Genomic DNA, 25,058 nt, shown 5'->3' with positions numbered 1-25,058 from the left:
ACCGCCCCCCGCCCCCCCCCCGGGTTCAGCCCTGGACGGCCGCCGTCTCCGCTGGCCAATCGCCTGGCTCTCCTCGAGGTGACGCGCGGAGGCGCGACCCGGAAGCCGCCGCGAAGGCCCCGCCCCCTCCTCCGGGCTGAGGCAGAGCGGGGGCAGAAGGGACACGGCTGCTCCGCTCAGTTTGCAGCCTCGTGCAGGTACGGAGACGGCTCGCTAACGTCACAGATGCTTGTTGGTGTGTGACAACGTCACTGACGTGTGGCCCCCGAAGTCCGGCGGTCCGTAGTGAACGCTGGGTCCGGTCCGGCGCGGCCCCCGGCGTCGGGCGTCACGGCCGCGCGGGCGAGCCTGCAGGCGGTGCGGGGACGCACTGGGGGGGGGGGCTCGTCCCGTTGGGGGGGAGTGGCCGGGGGGCTTCGTCCCGTTGGGGGGTGGTGGCCGGAGGGACCTCGTCCCGGGGGACTGAAGGGCCGCGCGCCTTACACTGGGCTTCCTCTGCCGGCCCTGCCCGGTGATGGTTAGGTGAGAAATGACGCCCAAGGCCTTCGTGAGATAAAACATCCAACCGCAGCTACGCCTGCGGCCTTGGCGGGGCGGGGGACCTCGCCAGCCTCTCCCTGGCCCTGGCTGTCGTCGGGCCTGGCCGTTCCGCTCTTAAGGGTCCACAGACCCTCTTCCTCCGTCCCCTCCACGCGCGCCCTGCCCTGCCCCCGCCAGCCCTCCTCCCCTCTCACAGGACCACCCTGGCTCCCGAACGTCCTGCTCTCCCTCGCGGTCACCCCTCCCCAGTGTCTGTTTTCAGCCATATTCCTGCCTCTCCTTCCAGCCCCACAGTCCTGGGGTGCCAGCCAAGTAGGACTGCTGGCCAGCCCCCAAATGCTTCCCATGTTTGACTCGCCCCACGCGTGCCATTCCCTCTGCCTGACTGCCCTTTCATCCCCTTCCCACCTGCCGAAATTCTAGCCACCTGTTAAGACAGCTGGGGTGTTGGTTCCTTGGGGAAAGCCCCAAGACTTGCCCCCCTGTCCCCTCTCCCTACTCGGAGCTCCCTCGCAATTGATTCCCACCTCCCCTGGGGAACCTTACCACATTCTTTCCTGCTGTGTATCTTTGAGAAGATCTTCCTCCAGCTGTCTTTGCTTCTGGAACAGAAACCAGCATGTTTTCTCCCCAGTGACTATAAAACAAAGACTAAGTGACCTTCTCCAATCTCTGTTGAATCTCTGCAACAATCCCATGAGGAAACTGAGGTACAGTGGAATGCAGTGGTGCTGCATTATACTGGGAAACATAATTACTGAGGGGTCATCTGTTCAACAAGGGTTCCCAAGAGGAGTCCTATCGGGTGCACTGTGAGGACAAGAAATGAGTATGCGCCAGCCCTACCCTCCAAGTCTAGAGGCGGAGAAACCAGACACTGAGACAGTGACAGGTGCTTGGAGGGTTTTGAACAGGGTGGGGAAGAGTCCACTGTGAAGATGGAATTTAAAGTGGTCCTTGAACACCTAAGATGTCAGCCTGAGATGAGGCCAGGAGAAGGGACCGGTACCAGCAAAGACTTGGAGGCAGGAAAGCGTCAAATTCTCAGAAGCTCCGGTGCTCAGGACTGAAACGGACCTCGGAGGTTTCCCAGTCCGACTCCCACAAAAGGTGTTTCCTGCCTCCTGAGCAGCAGGAGGGACATCGGGGAGACAGAAAGGTGCCTCAGCCCCGGCTGGGAGCCATTCCCTGGACCAGGCCACAGGCTTCAGAACCCTTCAGACATCCTGGAGCTCCTCCAACATGCAGGTCACTCTCCTCTGGACAAGTCCCTGTGTCCTGTCCTGGCACTTTGTAGCATCCAGCGATAGCAGCGTCTGTTTGCCACTCAGAAGGGTCTGGAAGGTGTGCCCTTGTCTGTGACTACAGCACTACCCAATCCAAGTGTGCTTCACTCTAGACAATGTTTTTAATCGAGACAGCAATCTTTAATAAATCAGCAAAATACATTTATTCACATACCAAATGCTTCTTTTTACGTTTTATAAAAGGAGCACAAATTTATTTCAATAGGGTTTCCCTAATTTATTTTCCTAAATATTAGAACTTTAGTAAATAAATGGGCAAGGAACTTGAACAATCAGTTCATAGCCAAAGAAACACAAAGAAACTTTTAAAATGTCCAGTGTAGGGGCCCCTGGGCGGCTCAGTCGGTTCAGCATCTAGCTCTTGATTTCAGTTCAGGTCTTGATCTCAGGGTCATGAGCTCAGGCCTGCGTTGGGCTCCACGCTGGGCATGGAGCCTGCTTAAAAAATTATAATGCCCTCCCTTAGCCATAATCAAGTGTTTGCAAAAATTGTAAAAGAAACTTTTTTACCCCTTTTATTAGGAAGTATGAATAACACGCTAATGCCCTGTCCTGTGTAATCGATGGCTGCACTCTTGAGTTCTGGCTGTCGCCACACCCTTTCTGGAAAACAGTGTAGCAGCGTGTCTCAAGAGCTGCTGTGTTCTTTCACCTCATACGTAAATCCATTCCTGAAAATCCCTTGAGGAAACCCACAAAGACAAATCCATCAGCACAAAGATACTCATTATAGGATTGTCTATAATTTCATTAATTGAAAGAAAAGCAGTCTAGATGATTAACAAGAAGTGGTCATGTAATTACAGTAAAGGAATTGAGCGGGACACCACACAGCCCTCAAAAATGATCATTATGAAAACGTTTTGATACCTTTGTAATTATTGATAGTTTGATGTTCAGAAAAATAAATATCCGAATTTAACATATCTTCTCTGCTCTATCACTTTTTTCTATGTGTGAACCAAGACTAGCAGGAAACCTGCGTCCTGACTCAGTCTCCCCGCTTGGTGAAATCCACCTCCAGTCTCCCTGTTGCTCAGGTAAGAAGAGTCTGTTTTTCCAAGTACATCTATAATTAGATACTTCCCACCTGCATTGCTCCCTCCCTGGTCTAGAGTCCCCTCTGGGCAGAACCAGCGCAGGAGCCTGCAGACGGGCCTCCCTGCCTCCACCCTTGCCCCTTCCAGTCCATCTCCTGCCTTAGGGATCCTGTTGAAGTGTAAGACAAATACACCCTCCTCTGTTCAGAACCGCCAGCGACAACTGTGTCTCAGAGTAAAAGCCAGCGCTCTGGCCATGGTGCATAGGCCCGAAGTAGTCTGGTCTTGTTCCCCACCCCCCATGTCTCAGATGTGGGGGTTTTCCCCACAACAAGCAACTGTCTGCAGCACCCAGTGGGTGTCCTGCAACTCAGCTCCGTTCTGACACCATCTTCCCAGAGACAGCGTCCCTCCCACCCGCCAAGGGCTCAGTCCTGCCATACTTTCCCCGAGACAGCACTAGTGGCAGGCCAAGTAGTCACCTGTGCTTCTGGCAGTCAGCCATAAATCTGACGTGCCCACAATCCCCTCCTTGGGTTCAGTGAATTTGCCAGAGCAGCTCGCAGAGCTCAGGGAAGCGCTGGCTCGTACCAGTTTATTAGAGGACAAGACAAAGAGTGCAGGTGAACAGCCACAGGAAGAGGTACAGAGCCCGCTCTGGGAGGGTCCCGAGCACAGGCAGGAGCTTCTGTCCCCATGCACTTGGGGTGCGTCACCCTCCTGGCACGTGGTTGTGTTCACTGACCCAGAAGCTTCCCAGACCTCATACATGTGGGATTTTGATGCGGGCTTCCCCACGTCAGCATGATCAATGATTCGCTCCATTTCCAGCCTCTCTCCCTTCTCAAGAGGATGCGGAGGGGGGCCGAAAATTCCAAACTTCTGATCGTGGCTGCTGGGTCTTTCTCATGACCAGACCCCCTGGAGGTCACCTCATGACCGGAGCCCACCTGGGGTCACCTCATTAGAACAAAGGACACTCCTGTCACCCAGGAAGTTACAAGGGTTTCAGGGGCCCCATGCCGGGAACCAGGGGCAAAGCTGTTATAGTGTCTTTAAACATTTCAGTTTAAATAATGTAATGTATATGTGTGGTATGGGTTTGAACCCATCACTACAGAAACTACAGAAACCCATAACTACAGAAAACTACAGCCCATGGACAAGCTTTGGCCCAGTGCCTCCTTTTGGAAAGCTAAGAATTATTTTTACACTTACACTTTTAAATGGCTCATAAAAATCAAAAGATAACGCTTTGAGGGACTTCAGTTATATAAAATTCAGATTGCAGTGCTGGTAGGTAACATCTAGCTGGAACACAGCTAGGCCCATGTGCCTGGTATGGCAGCATGAGAGCAGAGGCGAGGAGATGGAGCACAGACCGTGTGGCTGGGGGTCCTGCAGAGCCCAAGCTCTCCCATGTGGCCCTAACAGAGAAAGCTTGCTGAACCATAGAGCGATGGTGTTCAGACGTTTTGGTCTCAAGACTATTTCTCACTCTTAAAATTTGAGGCCCCAAACTTTGTTTATACAGATTATTAATATTTATCATAAGTTAAAATTGCAAATGACCCCTACCGCTGTATTAAAATGTGTTTTAAATAATTAAACGGTAACCCCAGTATATGTTAGCTTAGTTCAGGTATTTTTTTGAAAAAGAATATTTTCAAAGACAATTAACATTTAGTGAGAAGAGTGGCATTATTCCACATGTTTGCAGATGTCTTTAAAGCGTGGCTTAGTTTGCTGGAAGACTGGACTGTCCTGTCCGCTGCTTCATTCCACCTGTTGTCCTACTGTACATGTAAGCTCTGGAGAGCTCCACTCTCATTTGTGAGAAGATGAGCGTGAAAACAGTGAATTACGTTTTCTATGACGGAGATAATAATACTGCGGACCTCACAGACCCTCTGAACAGGTCCCGGGGACTGTGGTTGCAGAAGGGCTGCCCGAGGCAGCGGGGACTTGCCCAGAAGCCCACACTCCACAGGTCTTCCTCAGATGCCTCCACGGCATGAGAGCGTCCCAGCAGCGGAGGACTGGCTCATGAGCACACGGATGCTCACACGGTGGGGTTCCCACACGGGAGGTGCTGCCCAGGGGCCTCTGCCCGTGTACGGACAGAGCACGAGACTCGATGGGTCCTAGGTCTTAGATGTCCACCTGGCCTCGGGTCCAAGCTGCTGAGTGAGGACGCCGTCATCTGATCCCAAACGGAAGGCTGTCTGCGTCTTGTTCCTCAAATACTGTTGCTTCTGCTTTGGACTAAATCTTTGAACAAGGAAGAATGTGGCAGCACCTAAAAGGACAGGTCCTCAGCCCTCTGTGTGCTCACAGAGCAGGTTCTGTGACTGCCTCTTTGCTAATAAGTGACGGTCCGTGGCCCCCAGTCCAGTCTGTTTGCATGTCTACCACTCACCGCCGGAGAGGACTCAGATCTGCAGCGGAACGAACCCAGGGGTGAATGACCCGCCTTGGTCATTTCATGACAGACATGGCACAGTGACCCAGGAGAGGTGAGGGGGCTTGGACCGAAGTGATGGGGATACAGTGCTAGAGGCAGTGGGACTCCGGCTAGAGCAGCGTGCGCTGACCGGTGAGTCTGGGGTCAGGGAAGGAGGGTGTCATGCCTCCGAGGGTTTTAAAGGCACCTGAAAGGATGGATGGGACCGTTTGCAGGGGAGGCTAACCCGCCTCCCTCAACAATAGGACGGTCACCATCGGCTTGGTCCCGTTCTAGGCCACCCGGGAACTTCCCACATCCAGAATGGCTCCTGGGGGAGGGTCCAGAACAGGCCCACAGGGGCCATTCAGGGAGAAAGTGGGCTCACCTGTTTGCTCTGTACTAAACGGCTTGGTCACTTGAGCCTCCAGCAGCAGTGACTTGATTCAACGTGTGAACAAGTCCAGCAAATGTATTCTTTTAAAGAATGTTGATTCAGTGTTTACTAAGACCTTGTCCGAGACCCTGGGGATAGAGCCAAATGGGACGTGGTGCCAACCCTCCTGAGCCCTAGCATTTGAGAGGAAATAATACCTGCCCCCTTCAAAAGAGCTAGCCCCAGACTCTGTATTCCTTCATCCACAAATATTAAGATCTGTGTGTAAAATGCTGGAGATACAGGAAAATGAGAAGACAGACTGTCCAGTGCTAGGGATGGAGATTTGATGGGCGGTTGCAGGGGATGTGTGTATGAGATTGAGGTGGACCCAGTAACTGCTCACAGAATATAAACAGCAGCTGTTCCGGGAAAGGCCAAGATACCAGTGCTTAGCAGAGATAAGGGAGGAATGACGTTTGGATTGCCCCTAAGAGAAGAGTCAGATGAGGTAGGACATTCCAGGAGGGGCCCTGAAGCTGATAGAAGTTACTAGAGATGGGACAGCAAAGGACGAAGGACAGGTCTGCAGGGAGCATCTTTACTTCAGAAGATGTCCTGCCCAGGCCTCAGGCCCAGGACACTCCATCTCCACCATAAAGATCCCCTCAGACTCCAAGTTTCAGAGAACTACGTGCAGTCAAGGACATTTCATCACAAAGAAGAAGAGCTAGTCAAGGAGGAAGGACAGGGGAAAGGAGAGAGATTAATGTTTTACTGTATTCACTCGGTTTACCTCCTATCAAGTTCACTCCTTGGGCTTTCCGTAGCATCTATCCCTCCTATTTTCCTTCCAAATTTTAAAATAAACTTTATGGAGTGAGTCGTAAATGAAAAAGCTAATGTTTAATGAGTGCTTACAAAGTGCCGGGCACCACCATGGGATCCTCAGCGACCTCTCAGCACTCCCTTCTCGTGCTGTATCATTTACAAGACTGCAGTCGACTAGGAGTTGGCCCCCTTTAAAGAGCGGTAACCACGTGTCCCCATCTTAGTGTGATCAAGACTTAAACCTACCCAATACCAGCAGAGAGACTATTTCTTCACCCATGAGATGGGTAATAATGCCGACTCTACAGACTTAAGAGGCGTTCATGGAATCATATTTGGTAAATGTAAAGCGTCCAGCACAATCCTGGGCACAGAGTAGGTAATCGATGTTTGTTATTTCTCCCTCTGTCCACCCTCCCTTCAAACAAACACACATTTGGGAGGAGGGGAAGCACATGGTTTGGAATCAGAGAATGAGGTGAGAGCTTCCTGCTGCCCCTTCCTAGCTGGGTGGCACTGGGCAGGTCACTCTGCCTCTCTGAGCCCAGCATTTCTCAACTGTAACGTGGGATGTAACCTGCCCCTCCTCACCGCACTGTTGTAATGGTTCAGCAGGGAGGGCCTCCTCTAGGGCAATGGCGATCGTGATCACAAAGGTTTTAAGGGGATGTTCAGGTGGGTTGCTTCTAGTTATCTCCCAGGAAGACAGAATCCCAGAACTGAAAACACAGTCCTCTTGGTAGAGGTGCTGGCTTCTCTACCTGGAACACATGGGAGGAGCCAAATCTGAGCACAGAATTCTGGCCTGCTCCTGGGCAATGTGCAATGCAAGAGCAAGAAGGAAAACCTGTGACTGGTCTGCGAGGGCTTCCGTCTCCCCAGCTCTAACAAGGGAGAGAATCTCACGCAGGCTCTCTGCTCTAAAATTCCACATTCTCTGAATTTGTGCTCACATATCCTGCCGCCTTTCCTGCGGAGGAGGCCCCCATCACACGTGTCCAGTACACGTGAAGGCTGGTCAGCAATCCCCTGGGCTTCTGAATTGCTTCCCGCCTTTCTCATAGCAATGGATTATGCCTCTGATGACTCTTGGGATTTGAGCAGGGTGGCTTGTGATGGCTTCTGTTCTCACCTGAAGGTGGCAAGATGTTGGGAAACCCCAAACAGGAAAATGTAAAAACACCAGGGATTATCTGTCAAAGAGGGAGGGACCCCTGCTCCCATCGGAACCCCTAACCTCCAGCAGTGATTCTCAGTGTGGTCCGGGGCCTATAGCACCAGCATCACCTCGGACCTGGTTAGACCCCCCCACATTCTGGACCACCCTAGACCTACTAGATCAGAAACCCTGGGAGTGGAGCCTCCCAAGTGGTTAAAGAAACAAACCACCTATTTTAAAGCATAACATCCTGAGCTCATGGAAGTCCAGGTGCGGAACAGCGGGCTGAGTTAGCACCCGAGTCCAGCCCAGGGTCTGCTACTTCCCAGCTGTGGGACCCGGGGCGAGCTACTGAACGGCTCTCAGCCTGTTTCCTCACCTGTACAATGCAGATGATACCAGTAGAATCAGCTGTCCTGGGGTTAGCTATAACACATGTATGGGCTGGACCCCTGAAAGGACTTGCTGGTGGCTCTATTTGCTGCAGTCTTCAGCATTTGCTTAAAAGTCCAAGAAAACTTCCTGGCCTTTGTCCCACTTCTCTCGACACAGTAAGTACTGTAAGCCCTCTCCAGTCCCACGTCTGTACCTAAGGATGTAAAGAAAGGCTAGCGAATCCTGCCCGCCTCTCTAAGAGACCCCGAGGGCCCGAGATGCCCTACCCAGGCAGTGGCCAGAGGCCAGGAGGGCCTCCAGCTCACTGACCCCTCTTGTGCCCTGGAGGGCCGGCCCCAGGTCGCGCTGCCAGACCTGGATGCCGGTACCGCAGTCCAGGGTTCGCCTCGCGGACGCCCCCAGCCCCGGTGAAGGCCAAATGCTCGCTAACCCTGCCCCGGTCTTCCTTGGCCAGAAGTCTGGCCCCGCCTACCATTAGCCTTGGTCCCGCCCAGCCGGGGGACTCTCGGCTCCGACCACGCCCAGACGGAAGTCCTGGCCTCGCCCGTGTGGAGGTCCTGGCCCCGCCCTGCTTGTGGTCCTGGCTCCTCCTGCCCGGAAGTCCCGGCCCCGCCCCTCTAGTGGTCCAGGCCCCGGCCCGCTGGGCGTCCCGGCCCCGCCCCGCTGGTAGTCCCAGCTCGAACCGCCGGTGGTCCTGGCTCCGCCCCGTTGGTGGTCCTGACTCCGCCCAGCTGATGGCCCAGGCCCCGCCCGGCCGGAAGTTCCGGCCCCGCCCCGCTGGTGGTCCTGGCTCCGCCCCTCTAGCGGTCCAGGCCCCGCCCCGCCGGAAGTCTCGGCTCCGCCCGGCCGGAGGCGGGAAGAGGGCGGCCAGCACCTCGGCGGCGGGAAGTTGGCGGCCCCTGACGGGGTGGGCTCGCCGCACCTCGGGGCGGGGTCGCCCGGCCTCTCCCCGCCCGGTTCGCGGTCGCGCTCCCGCCTCCGGGGGCCGCGGGGCTGTGGGGCTGCGGGGCGGGTCCGGGTGGCCGCGAGCTCGGGCTCCGGCGCCCGGGCGACGGCGCGGCGGCCGCCATGGGTAACAAGCAGACCATCTTCACGGAGGAGCAGCTGGACAACTACCAGGTGAGCCGGCGCCCGCCCTCCCCTGCTTTCCGCGCAGCGTGCGGGCTGCAGACCCTGCCCCCGCCTTCAGCTGGAAGCGTGACCTTGGGCCGTGACTTCGAGCCTCAGTTTCCCCACCCTTGCGTTGAGAGCGCTTTCCAGTGGGGAGTTCTCGCCGGCGGCCTCGCCCGCCTTCGGCCTCCTTGCTCTGGGCCCCAGGCTGGACGCGACCCCCTCCCCAGCCACCTGCCCCAGCGCCCGCCTTGGCACGGAGTTGGCGGGTCATTAAACGCCAGCTAGAGGGAAGGTCCCCTCCCTATCCCAGGAAGCAGCCCAGGAGAGTGGGGTCCTGTCCTGTCTGGGTCGGGAGTGAGGTGCATCCGCCCCCAAATGCAGTTCTAAGTTGGGGGTGTTTTGTTTACCCGTAGGGGTCTCTCCCTCAAGGAGGCAGGCCAGATAGGAGTCCACATCTCCCAGTCCCTGGGCCCTTCAGCAGCCATCCCCTAAGACCCTTCTAGGACCTCCTCCCTCCAGAGCCATGAAACTGTCCAGACCAGAAGTCCAAAGCCCTCCTGCGGGTGGGTGCAGGACGCGGGTGCAGGATGAAGCCCCAGCCCTGACCCGTGGGGACCCTGGCCAGCCTCCCAGGCCCCTTCCTTGCCCTGTCCACTGGAGCCACCCCGACTATCCACAGCAACCATGACACGCCAGGCTCTTTCCTCCCTCCCTGTGCCCGCGTTCTTCCTCCTTCAAGGCCCAAGGCCATGCCTCATCCCCCAATTGTTCTGTGGTCCCTGTGGAGTGTGCTGTGGGAGAGGTGAGGCTGCCTGCCGCCTTCACCAGTAGTGATTTTGGTACCGGCCTGGACGTGGGAGTCTTCTGATGTGGGCAGAGGTACAATAAAGGCCCCTTTTCCGAAACCCTGACTGTCAGTAATAGTTGTCAGCACCGCATGAGGCTCTGAGAAGGCGCAGGGAGCCACAGTCACGGGACATCTGCTGTGGTCCCAGGCAGTGGGACGGGCGCCGTGATAGTGTGGTGGTTTTCAGCCCCATTGCACGGAAGAGTAAACAAAGGCTGAGGCGCCAGTGAGGGCTCAAACCCAAGGCTCTCAGTGTTTGTTTGGGGGCAGGGCCTGTGTGAGCTCTTGGTCTTGGAGGCTGGCCAGGCTTCTGATCCGCCGGCAGTGTGGGGCAGTGCACACTGCAGCGAGCTCTAGAGGAGGGCCCTAGTGGGCCAGGGAACACCACAAGGGAAGAAGGGTTTTGCTTTGCAAGGTTCAGAGATAGTGCAGCACTTGTGCAGGCCCAGAAGAGGCATTCCCGGGGCAGGGGACTATGCTCAGAAGTGAAGGGGGCCCCGTGGGGGTGGGAGCCTGGGTTTCCACTCAGACCAGCCCGGCATTGGGTTACACTTCGGGGCCAGGCCCAGGGCTGGGTTTTGACCCTCCCTCGAGAGCCAGGCAGGCTGGGAGAAAGAGCTGAAGAGACCTGAGAGCCCCAGTCGCCCTCCCTCTGCTGTCCAGCCAGCCCCTTGCCAGCCAGGACCCCAGTTACAGCCACCTACACCCCCTCCCCATCCTCAGGAAGCCTGAAAGCCCCAGTCCCCCTCCCTCTCCTGGCCAGCCAGGGCCCCAGTTACAGCCAGCTACACCCCCTCCCCGTCCGCAGGAAACCTGAGAGCCCCAGTCCCCCTCCCTCTCCTGGCCAGCCAGCCAGGGCCCCAGTTACAGCCACCTCCCCCTCCCCCTCCACCTCCGCAGGTGCTAGTGATTCCCAAGTTCAGGTTTCTCTGCAGACTCTGTCTTCCCGATCGCTGGAGCTATCCCCCCAGATCCCGAGGTCTCCAAAGCAGGGCTCCCTGCCTTGCCCAGAACCCACCGTTGATGCCCTGGCCCTGTTCTCTGCTCTGCGCTCAGGCAGCCCACGTTTGTTTTCTGCTACGAGCAAGTCCTGTAACTCACCTGGGGACTCCTCTCCTCTACCCACCTAAGGCTCCAAAGCAGGACAAGAATTTGAATGTGACTGTGAAACCTTTTCCTTTGCCAACACCACCAGTCTCCTCAGAACCCTGAGAAGCTTTTAAGGTTCCTGCCGTGTTCATCCCCCGTGAGCTGTCTTCCTGCGGGGAGCTCCAGGCAGATAAGACCAGTGGACCGTGGTCAAGAAGCCCAGAGGCCCACGCTGCGGTCAGCCCTTCTGGGTTGTACGTGCAGCTAAGAGCAAGCTATCAACTTCACTAAACCTCAGTGTTCCCATCTACAGAATGGGGAGATAATGCCTGCCCCCCCCCCCCGGGCTAGTGATGAGGACTGACCAAAACTGGATAATCAGAGCCCCCACAGACCAGGCCTGGTCGAGGTGTGGTTCTCAGCCTGGGCTGGACGTTGCAGTCATCAGAGTACCTTTGAGAACTCTGACGCCTGGCTCCAGGCTCAGGGATTCTGCTTTAATGGATCTGGCCCGTGGGGCTGCTGGGGCGGCTGGGGCTGCTGGGGCTGCTGGGGCTGGGGCTGGTGGAGGGCACAGGAGGTTTAAACACCTCCCCGGGTGAATCTGGTCTAGAGCTGAGGCCCTCACTCACTTCGGAAGTGTCAGCATCACTGCAGGAGAGGATCTTAAGATGCAGCTTCCCGGCCCCCACCCCCAGAGTTTGTGAGTCAGTAGGTCTGGAGTGAAGCCTGGGAACTGGGTGTTGCCTGTCCAGGAGCCACATCTTGAGGACCATTGACATGGACAGATGGAAGTGGTTTTGATAAGGAGCTAGGGTCATGTGAGAAACTTCACATCTTTGCTTGTAGGTCCCTTGATCAAGACCCAGATCCTTACTTTTCAACCCAGGGCAGAGAAGAGAGGAGAGCAAAAGAGGGTAGGCCACGGGGACAGAGAGCAGAAGCCAGGGCCTCTCCCGGTTCATGGTGATGCTGGCACCCCCACCAGGCTGGTTGGGAGAGCCCTGGCCCTTCTCACTGGGCACCCTTAGGCCGTAGAGCCTGCCCTGGGGCCGAGGGAGGTCTGTACCTGGAACACTCACCTGGGCGGCCTTTGGGGCCTTCTCTAGGTTTCTGGGGACTTGAGGAAATCAGTCCACACAGTAGCCACAGGTCTGAGTATTAGGCCTGCAGGGCAGGGCGTTCTCTGTCCATGCTTGGTAGGGAGGGGAGCTATGGCCTACAGCAAAGCCTAGCCCTCCAGGAGAAGCCCCAAGGTTCCCACAAGGGCAAGGCAGCGTGAGCGCTCTTCGTCCATCTCCTGGGTAGCAGCATGTGGCTCAGAAGGACAGACCGACTCTGTGGTGCCTGGAGGTTCCCACCAGCTGCCCCGCCTCAGTTCTCCCACAGGCGCCCAGTGGGACCCTCCTCAGCGTGGGGTACAGCTGCTCTGGTGCCCCGTGGCTTCAGGTCCTGTCCAGGGCAGCAGCCGTGGGCCCCTCGTCAGGGCAGCTCTGCTCAGCACACTGCCCCACAAGGCTCCGGGCCCTACAGAGCCTAAGGGGCTGCCTGCCCTCCTGCGGCACAGCGGGCAAAGGCAGAGAGGCCAGACAGCGGGGATGAGCACAAAAGCCTTTCACTGCTGGGATCCTTCAACTTTCATACTTCCCCGTGGCCTGGCATGGCAGCCACACCACCAGGCCGCCCTCCAGACAAAGGCAGGGCATGTGAGATGAGTGTTTTACCCGGTGACCTTGGACCTGCGTGCTGCCCCCACCCTGAGAAACACCTGCCTGAGGGTCCCTAGCAGCCTCCGCCCCTGCTTTGTCCAGATGCCACCAGTCCCTGCCTGCCCGCAGGCCTCCTCCCCCATACTGCCCCACACCACTAGCCTCCCTATGTGACCTCATCTACTCCTGCGGCTTCAGATCCCAGGTATGTGCTGGCGTTTCCCCGCCCGTGGTCCTGGGACTCTCGTCTGCACGGGCTGCTGCCCTCAGCCACCGCATGCACAGCACGCAGCGCCACAGGGCACTCAGTGTGGATGGCACAGCCCTGCAGCTGACGCCCTGCGGCCCTTACTCCTGACTTGTCTCCCAGCCCCTCTCCTTGCTGTCCCGCAGGGCATCTGTCTCTGACCTCTCCGCCTGCCCGCGAACACACTCCCCAGCACCACGCACAAAGTGCCCTGGGCCAGGTCAGAAGCTTCGAGAGGCAGCTGCTCTTGGCGGGGGCAGGGCGGGAGGGGCAGCAGTGAGCCTTCTGCCCCAGGCCGCGTCTGTGAGGTCCCCAGGGAAAAAGGAGCCTGGGACTTGCAAGGGACTGTGTGTGTGTTTTCCCTTTGCAGGACTGCACCTTCTTCAATAAGAAGGACATCCTCAAGTAAGTGTGGCTTCTGTTCACCCTTCGGAGCTGGGATGGGGGCAGGGGCTGGGGCCCTTGCGTGGGCTGGCTGTGCTAGCTGGAACTGAGGAAGAGCATCCGTGAGCGCCGGCCGCCGTGAGCTTGAGAACCCACCCCCGCCTGCGCCCACATCCCTCTGCCAGAAATCGAGCCTCTCCGTCCTGCGTGCCAGGCGCTATGGTGGGTGGTTTCAGACACACTTTCATTTAATACTCACTGTGACCTTGTAACAGGAGAATCCTTTTATCCCCACTTTGCACATGGGGCTTAGCAGTTGGCCAGAGTCACAGAGCCAGGCGCCCAAGACCTGGCCTCTGACTGCAGGCCCCTTGCTCTGTCACCGTGTCCTGGGAGCTGTCGGACTAGGGGCTCCCTGTCTGGTAGACCAGCGGTTCCTGACGGCCCTCTGGCTCTGGCTCTGATGTCCTCCTGCTCCTGGGAGGTCCAGAAGTCAAGGCCATGGCCTGTGTGCCCACACCACCCCTGAGCTGCCCACCGGGGGCTCTTCCCTTTCCAGGACAAGCCCTTTCTTTGGGTTTTGATGGAAGAAACGAAGGGGGGTTGGCATCTTAGGCCCCGGGACCACAGAGTGAGCCAGGAAACCTGGCCCCAGCTACCAGGGGGCATTAAAAGCCGGCAAGGTAATGGACTGCTTTCCTCGGAGGTCGGTGGGCAAGCTGGGGTGGGCCCTGGAACAGCTTCCCAAGCGAGCTGAGCTTTGTCACGTCCTGACCACTCTGCTCAGACAGGAAGCATCCTTTCCCTTGTGCCCAGGCTGTTCTTCCAGCCTGTCCACTGGGTAGACGGGGACACCCACGTCCATCACGTTAGAGAGGCAGGGTGGGGGGCACAGGCCCCAGGCTGTGGCCTCAGCAGACTGGGGCTACTCCCGCTTGCTGGCTCGGTGGGCTTGGACCAGCTGTGAACCTCGCCAAGCCTCCGTCTCTCCTGTAAAGTGGGAACCATGATACCTTCCTCGTGCGTGGCTGACAGGCAGGAACACTGGGGCGTGGTGTTTGGAACATGGGATTTGGTCTGTGGCTTGAGTGATGGATGGGATGGGGTCCCCATTTGGACAGGATGGCACTCAGAACTGCGACAGCAGCCCTTGCCGGTGTCTTCGCTGTGGCATGTCTCCCCTTTCAGAGCTCATGGCACGGCCCTTCATGGAAGCCAAGCCACATCTGTTCTCTATGCAGGGAGCCCCCACCTCCACGGCGGCCACACCCAGGCCGCTTGGCTTCCAAGGCCCGTGGCCATTTCTGCTCTGGCAGCAAGAGCTTGTCCCCAGCGCCTGGCAGCCGCTTGTCCGCCTTCTCTGCCCACCGCATTCCTGCACACCCTTCACACCCACCCCCACGGTCATCTGCTTCGTGAGCGCCCCCCGCCCCTGCCACCCCCATGCTCACGCCACTGCTCTTACAGCATCCTGGGGGCTCTGGGGGCCCATGGCTCAGGTGCTCGGCTCCCTGAGGAGCTGAGGTCGGCCAGGACCCGGGGGCCCCGAGCTGTCATTGGGCACAGCACATGTTAGCTGCCAGTGAGTGCTGGAGGATCGCGCGGGTGAGGACCCGTCGAGTTGGCCCTGAGAGAACGTTCTGGGCTCGGAGCAGCAGGGCCAAGGACATGGGCCTGCTTCACCCCACCCCCACCTCCAGTGGTCTTCCTGAGATTAGCAAGGCTGCCCGTGGGGGAAGGGTGGCGCAAAGGCCAGGCCAGGGATTAGACTACACATGGTAGGTCTTTGGGGCTGTCCCTTGTTCCATGGCAGATGGGGAGACCTCCCCGCCACAGCCCTGGCCTGTCCAACTCTGAACCCTTCAGCACCCAGCCTCTGTAGCTCCGCCCAGAGCCCAGAGCAGGCCTGGGGTCCAAACGGGGAAAGTGCCCCCCCCCCAGGCAGCTGGATGGCCCCTCCTGATCCCTGCTGCTTGCTCTGGTCCACTCAGGCTCTGCCACAGTGTTAACACTCACGGGACCCAAGGGGCCAGACGCGCTGCTGCTTCTGCAAAGTGGTCTTGTCAGGAGGAAGGTGGCGTATAGCCCCCTGGGCGCAGGAGCCCAGGGGTATGCGGGGGAGCACTGTGGAGACGGCAGTGCTCCCTGGAGCGGTCTTCCCCACCGGCCCCTGTGGCTGGGAGGGCCAGGGCGACAGTGGTGGTCAGCACAGCACAGGGCCGCCCGCGGTTTTGTGGCCCACCCGCGTGCCCGCAGGAAGGGTGGCGAGAGCAGGCAGCGTGTGGGATTACTGTCTCTGGAATAACGTGATAGCTCCATTCCAGTTTTGGCCGCTTCTCTCTGGGCCCCAGCAAGGGCCAGCAGGACGTACAGGGCCTGACCACCCCTGCCGGGGCAGCCCTCTCCACTGGTCACATCTCAGGGCCAGGCAGGGCACCTGTGGCCCAGAGCCCCGAGAGGGCAAGGGACAAGGGGCAAGGAGCAGCTCAGCGGGTCAGCAGTAGAGCCCGGCCCCAGACCCAGGGCCTTCCTCCCAAGGGCCTGCCAGTGCTGCTGCCCCCGGGCCCACCGCACCTGCTGAGCAGCACCCCGAGTACTGAGCACATGACAGGGCGGAAACCTGAGCAGCAGTTCTCTACAGCCTGGGGTCGTAGATGACCACCGCCGCCCCTGCCCCAGGTGGACCCAGGGCATGGCTCTTCCACCCCCACACGGAGCCTCAGTGGGCAGCCCCCCACTCAGCCCTCTTCCTACAGGCACAAGGATGGGCTCTGCCCCCCCGGCCCCCAGCGAGCCTGGTGCGGGGCGCCCCGGAGTGCTCGCCTATGCATTACTCTGTTGTGCTCTGGTTTGTCCACCTGTTGTGGACTCTGTCTGGTCTGTTTTATGTCCTGTGATACATGATGACGACAGAAAAGTTCGAAAGCAAAGCCAGCCAAGAGAAGACAGCACGTGAGCTGTAGTCCTGCCCCTCGGAGATAGTAACTATGAGCCTTTCTATGTATAGAACCTCGTTTTGTCCCTTTGGGTGCCTTTATCAAAAATCGTATCGTGTTGTTTCATAATTTGCTTAAAATTGCTCTTCTTTAGGCAAACTGTAAAAAATAGGTGAGAAAAGAAATGCTCTGGCCACGTCCTTAGTTCATTTAGTCCGACACGCAGGTGTTCTCGCCGCCGTTAAGAGTTCGCGCCACGACCGTAGCCACAGCTCTGGGGTGGTTTCTTCGGGGTACATTCCAGCAGGTTTCTGGATCAAAGGTATAGACATTTGAAGGCTTTTGACTTTTACTGCTGATCCCCCCGGCCCGCGTCCACCCCGCCAGCCGCTCCATCACTCTGGCTCTTGTATCGTTGTCTTCTGTCCCGGTCACGCACGGACCGTCCCAGGCAGGCCACACGCGCGGTAAGTAACGCAGCCCCCGTGGGAGGGCCGCTTCCTGGAGGAGCTGCTCCCGCACTGTTGCTGTGGGCGGAGCCAGGTCCTTCACGCGCGCTGTTCTAATTTGTACGTTTTGGCAACGACGGTTTGGATCACTATTTTAATTTAATTATTGTTACGTGTGAGCGAGGCCCAAATGTGGACCACCACCCAGTCTATGGCTTCAGAAGAGCCCGTTGCCCCCAGTGATTTCTGGTGCTGTCACGGGCCCTCCTCCCGGACACGAGCGCCTCGTCTGCGCCCCGAGCTGGCCCGCTGCTCCTTCCAACTGTTTTCACACCCGAGGCGCAGACACCCCCCCAGAGGCCCTCGCTTCAGGGCTGTCCCCACTCTCCTGCCTGTGTTCTGACTCCCGGTCAGGGCGGCAAGTTCTCCGGTGACCTGTTACACATCACGGTTACGGTTGTGTTCGTTGTGCAGAAAAATGAAGACATGCTTGTCGCCATTGCGGGGTTCCAGTCAGGAAAATGGAGGCCGTTACCCCAGCACCAAAGTGTTTCCTATCTTTTTACACACTTGGAGTTTATTTTATACCTTGTTGTTCTGGGGGGCCTTGGTGGGTTTTGGGGTTTTTTTTTTTTCTATTGCTAATCGGGTTTTTATCTGATTTTTGAGTGGCTGGTGCTGGTACGTAGAAAACTATTTTGTGCAGAGGGGTTGCTGAGCCCTTTCTCATTCGAATGGTTTTTAAACTGATTATTTTTGGGTTTGGCAAATTATTTGTCTCCTCCTCCCCAATATTTCCATCACTGCCTGTTTCCCTCCCTGATCACGGTGAGCAGTGCTCCCAGGCGGGTGCCACGTGGTGATGGTGACCCCGGGCATCCCGTGTTTCTGGGGTCTCTGGAAGGTCACTGCTTAAGTGTCGTGCTGGGCATCGATGTGAGGTAGGGTAGCCTTTGGTTTCTGTTTTACTAAGGATTTTAAGCTTTATTGCTGATAAAAACTAATACTTTAAAAATACTTATTTGTATTAATAAGTTCTCTGATATTCAAGCCGTTTGGCAGTGGGTGAAGTCGGGAGTGGCAGCCAGCCCCCTCTTCTCGCTCCTGTCCGCCCCCACCTTGCGGGTGCCATCGGTGTCAATACGGCGTCCATATTTGCGGGTTTGCCTGTGTTTCCACAACCATCCACTCATAAGTTCAGCTACAAGTTAATAAAAAAATTTTTTTTATCTGTTGATAATGATTTGTAGTCACAGATTTTCGAACATCCTTGTGTTCCCGGCAGAAATCCCACGTGGTCCGAATGCATCCATCTTCCAGTCCCGTTGGACTTGATGTTCCAGTGTTTTACAAGATGTGTGCTCTGTGTGTGTGCGTGCCGTCGGTCCCTTTTGGATGCTGCCTGTTGGGTTTAGCTGGCAGGGTTCTTGCTAACTTTCTGAAATAAACGGGGAGTCCCCACAGTACAGGGGCCAGTCCCGCTCCTACGTAACCTCTGTGAACTCAGCGGGGCCGTGCCCTGGGAGTGGGGTAGCACGGATGCACTTCCTTATTTGGAGTTTCTCTCACGGTGATTCAGAGTTCCAAATTCTCTTTGAGTTTTCCTAAAAAGAAAAAAAAAATTGTCATGTCCCTTCGTCGTACAGTCAGGGCAGAAGTTGGCCTTCCCACCCCAGGAGACACGCCAAACTGCCAGCCCTGCGCTCCTCTCCCTGGCGGGGTGCCCCTGACAGGCAGGCAGCTGAGGGCCAGGCGGCTTTCCTAATGCCATCCTCTTTGACCCCCACACGTGAGGACAGTAGGATGATCCTGATTTTCTGATAGGGAAGTTGACTCGCCCATGGGTCAGCCCACCAGCGAGTGAGGTGTGGGCTCCAGCCGCCACCTAACGTCCAGCTCAGGCTGCAGCCACCCCACGCGACCTGGGAGGGGTCAGGTGATGCCCAGGAGCACCCAGCATCACACCCCAGCATGTCCTTGACCCCAGCAAGGGTCAAGGGTGGGAGGGGCGGGTAAGTAACGGAAGTTAAACACACCCGTCAAGTACAGGAGACCAGTTGCATAAATCGTGGTTCGGAAGCCCCAGTTCCATGCTTGGGGATAGTAATGGGGAAACCAAGAGCAAAGAAAGGCCTTGAATGCCCCCTGGTGGGGAGTCCGGCTCGGTCCTGTCACCCCGCTGTCTGCTCACCCGCTCCCACCCAGGAGACAGGCTTCGGGCTGTTTCCCCTCCAGCTCTGTCTCTAAGCCACGGGGCTTCCTTCTGATTTCAGGATGTTTACGGGAATTTGTGGCCACAGAGCAGGCTCTGTGTGTGCCCCACACGCGCTGTCAGCCAGGTGCCGATGGGCTGGGAGGAGCCAAATGGTTGGAATCTGGAGGGCCTTGGGTTGGGGTCCCTGCCCCATCACTCACTAGCTGGTATGCTAGGGCAGGCACTTACTCCTCAGAGCCTCGATTTCCTCCCCTGAACCAGTGGAGAGGGTGACACCTGCATCTCGGGGTGGTTTGGGGGTGACACTGAGTCGTCCACATGGGGGACTGACCCACAGCGGGGCACAGAGCGAGCCCTCACTAGATGGGGCTGCTCTCCCCTGTGTGAGCCAGGCATGGACTTCCACGCTGTGCAGCAGAGGGCTGGGGGCTGTGCTGATGGGCCTGCCCCAGGGTCAGCCACTTGCAAGAAGACCTGGCTTTGGGGGAGCAGGGCAGGCGGGGTCAGGAGCTCTGGAGCCACTTTGATGCCATCCCCAACCATCCTGGGCCTCACCTTGGGCAGGGTACCTGCCTCAGCCCCTGACCCCCTCCCCCATAAGTGGAAATTGTCTGGGGCTGGGAGTCGGGGGCTATTGTCTGGGATGTTAGGGGTGTGGACAAAGGAGCACAGGGCAGAAAAGGCCCGAATAGCCGGGAAGGGGCCTCCACCTGAGCGCTGGGCTGCCCAGAGAGGTGGGGAGGTGGGAGGGAGCTGGGGATCTGGCCCAGGGCCCGGGGGCCTGTTCGCAGGGCTTCCTGTGGATGTGAGTGTGGGGGCGGCTGGCAGCTCTTCCAGAGACACCTCCCTCGGAGCCTGGCTTGGGGACAGGGCCGCAGACAGCCCGGGCTTTGGCAGCTTTAGGACTGGGGCGCGGTGGTGAAGAACTCCTGCTCTGGACGTCCAGGCCTTCGTTCCAGCCACGGACCCCGACAGTTGTGTGGTCCTGGACAAAGGCTCTGAACCTCCTCAGGCCTCGGTTTGCTGAGCTGTGAGTGGGGCCACAGTGTGTCCGTCTGCACAGCCATGGGCAGAATTAAATGAGGGGACATGCCTGGCACCTAGAAGGCCCTTATGGGAGCCCCGAAGGGAACACAGAAAGGCCTGGTTGCAGACCCCTGGGGGTGGGGGCCGGCCCGGTGGGTGGGGTACAGAGCCAGGACACGACCTGGTTATCAGCACGGGGGTCTGGGCGGAACCGGCCTCCCTCACAGGTCCCACACCCTCTGGGCAGAGCCAGGGCCACGGGGGGGTGTGCTGTGCATGAGGCTGGGGTGCAGGGGGACAGCATCGGCCGCTGGGGGCTCCGGGGGTGCACCCCCCCAGCCCTTCCCCTCTGCCTTCCTTCCAGGCTGCACGCACGGTTCTACGAGCTGGCCCCCAACCTCGTCCCGATGGACTACAGGAAGAGCCCCGTCGTCCACGTGCCGATGAGCCTCATCACCCAGATGCCGGAGCTCCGGGTACGAGAGGCCACTGCTGCCGGGCAGGTGGGCTGGGGCGCAGGCAGCACACCCCTGACCTGGGTTGAGGCCGGCTCCACCGTCCACGGCTGTGTGTCCCTGAGAGGCTCACTGAACCTCTCTGGGCCTGTTCGCTCCGCTGCGCTCTCTGAACTCGTGTGTGGGGGCTGCATAAGGGGCTGCGCTCATCTCTTGCCCCTTCGTGAAATGGCCAGTTGGCTCTGCGTGGCCGAACTTGTCTGCTTTTTTTTTTTTTCCAAGATTGTGTTTATTTACTTGAGAGGGACGAGCAGAGGGAGAGGGACGAGCAGATGCTGAGCACAGAGCCCAACATGCGGCTCGATCTCATGACCCTGAGATCGTGACCCAGGCCAAGTCCAAGAGTCCCACACTCAATCCACTGAGCCGCCCGGGCGCCCCTCGTCTGCCTTTTTAGACGATTCTTCTGTCTCTGCCTCGTCTGTCTTTCTCCTCTTACCCCTGGTCATGCACACCTTCCCTTTTCGGACCTGCCAGTCTTGTCAGAATGCCGCTTGGGGCCAGTGGGTCTGGGTGGTGGGGGCCGAGATTCTGTTTTCCAGCGGATGCTGCTGGGCCTCAGACCACGGGTATGTCGACAGGAAAGTTTTGTTCGTGAGTTCCTTGCCCGTAAGGCATCCAGTGCACGCCAGTGGTAGGGAGACTGGTGTTTGGGGCACAACTGCATCGTGCATGGGACTTGACCAGGAGCCCCCTCCAGGCCCGGGATGTGTGACTCGGGGTCAGGGCACCACGTGGCGTCCTTTCTGGCCGTGTCCCGGTTGTGACCTCTGTCCGAGGGACAGTGAGGCGCAGGCTTGGCCCTGGCCGGTGTCCACCAGCCTAGAGAGGGGCCTGAGCCCTGGTCCGGAGGTCACTGCGGGGGTGTGGGGCAATTTGGCAGTCACCACGCATGTGGTCTCTGAGCCTTCGTGTCCCGGCATCGAGTGGGGGTGGCCGAGCCCAGTTGGAGTGGGGACTCCAGGAAGAGTGAGCCCTGGGATCAGAGGATGGAGTCGAGGGTGTGGCTCCCGGAGCAGGAGCCCCGACTGGGGTGATGATGGCCTGGCCTCTGACAGGCCTTCCCAGTCTTGCCGCTTGTCCCAGCCCCTTTCTCCGAGCCTTGGGGGCCCCACTTCTGCCTCCCACGACCCTGGCCTGGCCCTGTCAGCTCTGTGCTCGTCTGAGCCACAAAACCCGAGGAACCCCGGCGCCTGGCCTCGCATCGCCCCACCCCTCCCTCCCATCACACTTTATTCAGCTCCTCACACAGCAGCTGACCGGGCCCAGTTTTCATTCGCACTTTGCAGAAGGGGCCGTGGGGGCTCACAGGGGTTAGCTCACCCGTCCGAGGCCGCATGGGTCGTAGCGGTCTCTCTCGAGTGCTCTCGGTCACCCTGCACCCACGGGACCGCTGTGGCTGTCTGCTGCAGGAGAACCCCTTCAAGGAGAGGATCGTGGAGGCTTTTTCTGAGGACGGCGAGGGGAACCTCACCTTCAACGACTTTGTGGACATGTTCTCCGTGCTGTGCGAATCGGCTCCCCGGGAGCTCAAGGCAAACTATGCCTTCAAGATCTACGGTACGGGCCTGGAGGGCGACTGCGGGGGGCGGTTTTCAGGGATGCGGGGTCCTGAGGGGTCCGTGGACACCACAGTGGGGGTGGGTATGCCTGAGGGACGGAGCAGCAAGGAGGTGCCAGGCTTCCTGAGGATGTGAGACAGGCGGTGTGAGCCCAAGGAGGTCACAGGTCAGGCTGGGAGGAGCCGGCCAAGGAGCTCGGACCGGGGCTTCGGGGCCGCTGCAGGCTTCGGGTGGGACAGGGCAGTTCTGCATTCTGGACGTGTGAGCCAGGGGCCAGGGGCTGGAGAGGGCGCCTCGGCCAGGCAGCGGGGCTCCCAGGGCCACGGTCACGCCAGCCATCAGAGGAGAGAACTTCATGCAGCTGGCCTGCCCTCCCGTGGGGACACCAAGTTCCAGGGAGGAACTGGGCCCGTGCTGGCAGAGGGGCCATGACAGACCTACTTGACCAGCCTGTGGCTCCGGGCCCTCTCGCAGTTTTTCATTTTGTAGCCGCTGTGCCGCTTTCAGGGGCCTGGTCTCACCCCGTTGTATGTGTGCATCAGAAGGACGGAAGCAGGGAGTCCACGCTGCACGAGCTGTGCCTCCAGTTCACGCCCATAGCTTCCCCGCTGCACCCGTCACCCTCCAGTCTTGGACCCCTGACGTCACGTGCGGGGCATCGTGCGAGGGGCAGGCTGTCGTCTTCCAGCGAGGGGCATGGGGGGGCAGGCAGGGACTGGTACGGGGCCATCGCGGCTCCCTGCTGCCCCGGCTGTGGGACAGAGCGGGAAAGGAAAACACGGGCTTTGGTGCTGGGGAGAGTCGCGGCCTGACTTGCGGCAAGAGTAGCCGCCTTCCTGGGCCTCGGCTCCTTCACATGAAAGGGGCGCCGGCATCCAGCTGGCCAGTCAGCCAGCACGTCTCCGCAGAGCCTGCGGGACACCCTTGCGGGAGCGCAGGCAAATCCCACCCATGCCTGTCCTGGGGGCTTCCACGGCCCAGTGTGGCGGTGGGCCGTGCAGGTGCCTGCCAAGGGGCTGGACCCCGGGGTCCAGCCCTGACCGGGGGTGTGCCTCCAGTCACGTGCCCTCTGCAGGACTGTGTTTCTTCATCCGTGTAGGAGCCCGGACGGGCCGATCGGCTCATGTAGGCGGTGCCGTGAGGCGGAGCGCCTGCCGCTCCCTCTGGCCGCCACGCTCTTCATCGTGCTGTTCATGTCAGGGTGCAGCGAGCTGTGGGGGCTCGGGGGGTGTTCGATCTGAAACTTGGAGGACGAATGGGAATTTGCTGGACAGACGAGTGGGGGGACGATCTGGGAGCGGAGCTGGAAGCGGGGGGCAGGGTGTCGGTCACTGCCGAGAGCCGTGTGGCTGTGCTTTGGGCAGCGGGAGTGCCTTCTGCCAAGTGGAATCAAATCACGCGGCCCGCTGTGTGCACGGAGACCAGCCTGGGCCTCTCTCCGGGGGCTTCCACGTCTCCTGGCCACCACGCACCTGGCAGGGGGCCTGCAGGAGGCCGCGTGGTGCAGTGGAGAGAACGTGGCTGTGGGCGGGGGGTGGGTTTCGTGGCAAACAGGCCCGGTCAGCGTCCTGGCTCCCCCTCCGAGCAGCCCTCTGACCTTAGTTCCGTGGCTTGGCCTTCCTGGGCCTCGGTTTCCTCTGCTCCAGAGAGCACAGGGCCCATGGTGGGGTGTGGCCAGGAGGGCCCAGTGTCCCAAGCCTCAGACTCAGACCTGGAAGGGTCTCGGACCAGGTTTGTACGTACGGCCATCACGGGCTCCTGTGGGGTGAATGTTGGCTCGTCCGAGGTGCTGTTCCCCCTGGGCCTGGGCACCGGGGGTGGGACGTCAGGGGAGCGCCAGCCTGAGCACCTCCTGCCACCGCCTGCAGACTTCAACACGGACAACTTCATCTGTAAGGAGGACCTGGAGCGCACGCTGGCACGGCTCACCAAGTCGGAGCTGGACGAGGACGAGGTGGTGCTTGTGTGTGACAAGGTCATCGAGGAGGCTGACCTGGACGGCGATGGCAAGCTGGGCTTCGCGGACTTTGAGGACATGATTGCCAAGGCCCCTGACTTCCTCAGGTGTGGCCTGGGGCTAGGGTCCCCAGGGACGGCCGGGCCCCCCGCCTGCCCTCCCCAGAGGATGTCAGCTGTGTCCTCTGCATCCTCCTGAGGGGTGTGCCCTGGGCCAGGGCCAGTGGGCTTTCTGCTGAGGGGCCCTTCCTCTCTTTCCAGCACCTTCCACATCCGGATCTGAGGACAGTGCCAAGGGCGCAGGGGCCCCGAAGCCGACGTCTGGCTCTGCTGTCTACACAAGCGTGACCTCCAAGCTGCCCAGAAAAGAGGCTGCGGCCTCTGGGGTTAGACCCACCAACATTTCCTTGGCCCTTTCAGCAAAAAATCCTTAACCAGGGAAGGCGGGTGTGGGGAGCAGGGCCCTTCCCAGGCCCCGCCACAGGCCCTCCGTCTGTGCCCCCGAGCCCCCAGACCCCGGTCCTCTCCCCGTCAGAAATGGCCCCACTGGGAGGGGAAGGCAGAGACCTCATGGGGCAGGGGATTCGGACGTGTCCCAAGGGCTGGGCAGGTGTCCCGGTCACCCAGGGTGAAGTGAAAATGGAAAGAGGACAAGGTTTCACAAGCTATGCAGTCTTTCTCCAAAACCCACAGCTGGGCTGCCCCCCAGCCCCGCCTGGTCCCCTCCTCCCCCAACCCCCCCAATGTGAAGCTGTGTGGACAGTGGGCCAAGGGCTCTGTCCCTATCCCTGGCTCTGAGGTCTGGGCAACCCACCCCCTGACCCCCCAAGATGTGGAATTCTCACTGGTGCGTGCTGTCCACACATTTGTGAATTCCCAGCAGTAAAGCACTTTGATGTCCCTGTGCTCTGTCTGCCG

The 25,058-nt window shown here is 58.9% G+C and overlaps 1 protein-coding gene across 8 annotated transcripts; it reads left to right on the top strand.

Annotated features, from left to right (window-relative positions):
* The first annotated feature begins 104 nt into the window (after positions 1 to 104).
* Positions 105 to 25,046, top strand: CIB2 (calcium and integrin binding family member 2). Of its 8 annotated transcripts, none has more exons than XM_057303617.1 (7): positions 105 to 197; positions 2,814 to 2,887; positions 13,468 to 13,502; positions 20,472 to 20,610; positions 22,035 to 22,182; positions 24,053 to 24,248; positions 24,402 to 25,046. In XM_057303617.1, exons 4-7 carry the CDS (start codon positions 20,515 to 20,517, stop codon positions 24,421 to 24,423), a joined length of 462 nt encoding a protein of 153 aa, XP_057159600.1. In that variant the 5' UTR covers positions 105 to 197; positions 2,814 to 2,887; positions 13,468 to 13,502; positions 20,472 to 20,514; the 3' UTR covers positions 24,424 to 25,046. The 8 variants fall into 8 exon arrangements, with proteins under 8 accessions (XP_057159600.1, XP_026366412.1, XP_044244404.1 ...); XM_044388467.3 differs by lacking the exons at positions 105 to 197; positions 2,814 to 2,887 and adding exons at positions 8,941 to 9,211; positions 13,244 to 13,317; XM_026510627.4 differs by lacking the exon at positions 13,468 to 13,502.
* The last annotated feature ends 12 nt before the right edge of the window (positions 25,047 to 25,058 follow it).

This window comes from Ursus arctos, unplaced genomic scaffold, assembly GCF_023065955.2.
Source record: "Ursus arctos isolate Adak ecotype North America unplaced genomic scaffold, UrsArc2.0 scaffold_28, whole genome shotgun sequence".
NCBI classification, from domain to species: Eukaryota; Metazoa; Chordata; class Mammalia; order Carnivora; family Ursidae; genus Ursus; species Ursus arctos.
This window is presented reverse-complemented; position numbering and strand designations above follow the sequence as displayed.